Source organism: Bison bison, unplaced genomic scaffold, assembly GCF_000754665.1.
Source record: "Bison bison bison isolate TAMUID 2011002044 unplaced genomic scaffold, Bison_UMD1.0 scf7180017864492, whole genome shotgun sequence".
In the NCBI taxonomy this organism is placed as follows: Eukaryota; Metazoa; Chordata; class Mammalia; order Artiodactyla; family Bovidae; genus Bison; species Bison bison.
In genome coordinates, this window is record NW_011495051.1 from 3,465,551 (window position 1) to 3,469,486 (window position 3,936).

General features: G+C 53.4%; 1 protein-coding gene across 1 annotated transcript in view; it reads right to left on the reverse strand.

Moving 5' to 3' along the window:
- Positions 1 to 2,466, reverse strand: part of SEMA6B (sema domain, transmembrane domain (TM), and cytoplasmic domain, (semaphorin) 6B) — a gene marked incomplete at its 3' end in the record, with an annotated part of 12,100 nt that extends 9,634 nt beyond the window's left edge. The window contains exons 1-3 of the mRNA XM_010828158.1: positions 1,981 to 2,466; positions 1,148 to 1,297; positions 917 to 1,040 (exon numbers count right to left, since the gene is read on the reverse strand). Coding sequence (XP_010826460.1) covers positions 917 to 1,040; positions 1,148 to 1,268 — 245 coding nt within the window. The remainder of the gene's footprint in view (positions 1 to 916; positions 1,041 to 1,147; positions 1,298 to 1,980) is intronic.
- Positions 2,467 to 3,936: the final 1,470 nt, after the last annotated feature.

Here is a 3,936-nt window from a genome sequence, read left to right on the forward strand (position 1 = left end):
CCCCCCACCTCCACCCCGATCACCCTCTCGGGTCAGGTGTTGTCTCGGCTGAGACAACAGTGTGGGAGGGACTCATCCCCGCTTCGCCTTCCCTCCCCATACCTTCACCTCTGCCTTCAATACGTATGGAGCGTTCATCCACTTCTCACACCCTCTACGGCCACCACTCTCGTTCAGCCCCCGTTACTGGACTGCCCAGGTGTAGGGGCTCCCGCCCTCACCGACACAGCCTGTCTTCCCCGCAGCAGCCACCGGAGAGCGGGTGTGAGCACCGGAGGGTCCACATTCCCCCCCACAGTCGGCTCTTCTCACAGCAGCCACTAGAGGGCACCTGTGAGCACCTGGGTCAGGCCCCGCCCCTCCTCTGCACAGCCCTCTTGGGTCCCATCTCCCTTGGGGTAAAAGCCTGAGTCCTCCCTGCAGCCCACAAGGCCCTGAACGACCTGCCCTGTCCTCTCCCTGCCCTCCCCTCCTCTCTCTCTCCCCCTGCTCCAGACATTTGCGCCTCTTCACTGTCCCTTCACCATACGAGACACAGTCCTGCCCCAGGACCTTTGCATAGGCTACATCCTCTGCTCTGACGTCTCTCTCCCTCAGATTTCCTCACAGCTGGCTCCTCATCCTTCAGGTCTCAACTCAAATGTCACCTTCTCAAAGAAGCCCTTGATGCCACTTCAGCACCCTCTCTAGCACCCAGTGAATTCTAACCAGACAGCTGTGCCCACTTGGTAACACACTATAAGCGGGCTCTGGGCTTCAACCACACCCAGAGTTCAGCACTTGAAATTCCCACCCCAGGGGCACATATTCACATTCCAGCCGAACTACAGGCCCTATACCACAAACCTCCATAAAATGCTACCACCTGCTCCCCACACCTCACCCACCGCATACTCTGCCCGGCAGTTTCTCCTACCTGCCCCCGATGAACAGCGTTCTATTGACCCGTAGAACTCGCTGGATGTTGAGGTCATCAGCGTCTTCTGAGGGGGTCAGGCGTCCTGGCCCACTGCCCACGAACACGGGATAGTGATTCAGGTCTGGAGGAGGGCAGAGGAAGGGTGTGATCCAGGGCCAGGGTGAGTCTGGCCTGGTGAGACCCCGGGGGAGGGGGACTCCCTCCCCCATCTCAAGACTCCCCACTCACAGTCCCTCGGGGCCACGCTGAGCGGCGGCGGCTCCTCGGGGAAGAGGCCGTGGGCGCCTCCCAGGAGCAGCAGCAGGAGCAGTAGGGCCAGACGGGAAGGGGGCCCTCGCGGGGTCCGCATGGCGAGGTCAGGGCGACAGGAGGTAACACCTGCGAGCGAGGGGCGGGGCGGTGAGCCGTGTGGCCTGCAGTCCCGATTGCTGCCAGCAGAGGGAGCGCGAGTGTCACGGCGTCCGGAACCTTCAAGTCCCGGAAAACTTTCCCATTGGGGTAATAATTTAAAAATAACAATCATGGCATTGGCAATAATAATATCAGCACTTACTAATTACCAGAACAACTTTCTGACTACATTTTAAAGCGAAAGTTCAGGAAACGGTTCCTAACAAAAAATTAATCATGAGACTAATTTAAAAATTAAATGATTTTAAGTTAAAAATGAATAATAACACATTTCAAAACATATATGTATTTAAAAATTCAATCTCAAAACATACGTTTAAAGTATTCTTAAAACACAAAAATCTTAAAACGCTCAGAAAAAGAAAAAGAAAAAGAAATTCAAAGGCCCTAGGAATTTTATAAACCACAATCTGGGAACTGCAGAACTTTGGAATTGCAGAATATTCCAGCTGGCTGGGGACCTCAGAGGCCGTGGTGAGCCCAACTTCCTTCCGAGTCCAGCCTTTCGGTCCTCTGCTGACATACTTCTGTGACAGGAGCCTCACCACCTTTATGAAGGGTTGTGGGAGAGGCTGCTTCCTGCTCTAGGTGTGTGGAGACCCCTCCCCTACCCGAGTGATGCTCTGGTTGATGGTGTAAACAGAACTCACCCTCTGGAACCCAGCCCTCCAGGCCCCTTTCAGAAGAGGCGCCGTCCGGAGGCCCCAGGAAAACATCCGAAGCCTCGTCCTCCTGTGAAGTCCCGGGCTAGCTCTGAGCCTCAGTTTCCCTGCCTGAGCAGCAGATACATCTCCCAGCCCTGCCCAGGCCCTGGGGGCATGGGGATTCCGAATCCGTGGAGGTGGACATGAGCCGGGAACTTTGGCCCTGGAGCGTCTGCCTCCGAGGATTCAGGGCCAAAAAACAGGAAGGCCTTGCGTGGGGCGGCAGTGTTTCCTCTCCGACCCTGAGCTTCCAGGATTTGTGACTCAGCCGACTCCAGGATCCCATGTGCGTGTGGACCTGGCTCTGCTTCCTTCAGTTTCCTGCCCGGGCTCCTCCCCTGCTCCACAACTGCCCGAGTCTCCCAGTGACCCCAGAGTCAGGCCACCAGTACTGCCGTTCAAGGCCCCCAACTCCACAGCCAGACCGCAACTCTCCACCTCACCCCGAAAATCTCCTCCCCACACCTGCGAGGACACCTCACCTCAGCCTCTGCGGTGTTCTGTCTGCTGTGCCTTCTTTTTTTAAACATTTTAATATTGTGGTCCAATGTACAGAGGGGCTTCCCTAGTGGCTCAGTGGTAAAGAACCTGCCTGCCAATGCAGGAGAGGAACAGTTCGATCCCAGGGTCGGGAAGATCCCCTGGAGAAGGAGATGGCAACCCACTCCAGTATTCTTGCCTAGGAAAGTCCATGGACAGAGGAGCCTGGCGGGCTATAGTCCGTGGGTTCACAAAGAGTCAAATACCACCAAAACATATATAACATAAAATTTGCCATCTTAACCATAAGTGGCATTAAATACATTCACGTTGTCGTGCAACCATCCTACGACCCACCTCCAGAATTTTCTCATCTTCCCAAACTGAAACTCTGTCTCCATGACACAGGCTCACCACCCCCTCCCCTACCCCCTGGCCCCACCATCTACTTCCTGTCTCTGTGGATCTGACTCTAGGGACCTCCTGTGAGTGGAACCAGACAGTATTTGTCCTTCTGTGTCTGGCTTCCCTCATTGAGCATCACATCCTCAGGGGGCATCCTTGTTGTATCAAGCGTCAGACTGTCCTTCCTTTTTAAGGCTGAGTGAAATTCCATGGTGTGGATGGACCACATTTTACTTACCCATTTACCTGTCGATGGACAATGGGGCTGCTTCCACCTTTGGGCTGTTGTGAACATCTATGAACATGGCTGTGCAAACATTTCTTTGAAACCCTGCTTTCATTTCTTTTGGGTGTCTATGTAGGAGTGGAATTGCTGGATCGAATGGTGACTCTACGTTTAACTTCTGGAGGAATCGCCAAGCTCTTCTCCACCGTGTCTGCACCATATTATATTCCCACCAGCATCACCCATGTGTTCCAATTTCTCTTGCCAACACTACTTTCTGCTTTTTGATAGTAGCCATCGCAAGAGGTGTAAGGCAGTGCTCTGGGCCTCTTATCCATGTTTTATCGGAATTGTATTTAACTTCAGAAACTTTAAGACAACAGCTTCCACTCACAGGCCATGCAGCACTGTGATGAGTGGCGAAGCTCCAAGGTCATAAGGGTTCAAATCCCAGCTCTGCTCTGTACATGCTGTGTGACTTGGACACAGCACTCCACCTCTCCCGGCCTGCTTCCTCATCTGTGAAATGGGCATGGTAACAGCACTGACCTCACAGGCCTGTGGTGGGTGATAGCACAGAGCCGAGAAATGCTGCAGGTGCTCAGAAAATGCTAATTCTTATTATGATTGTTGTTGCCATTGGTATATTAAAAGTATCAGAGGCCAAGCTGAGTGGTTTCCAGGAATTGCTTCATGGTAACCCCAAGGGCTCTAGCAGGGTTGGTATAACATTCAATCCATTTTTGCAGATGGTGGAACTGAGGGGCTGATTTGCTGGCCGTGACCCACCA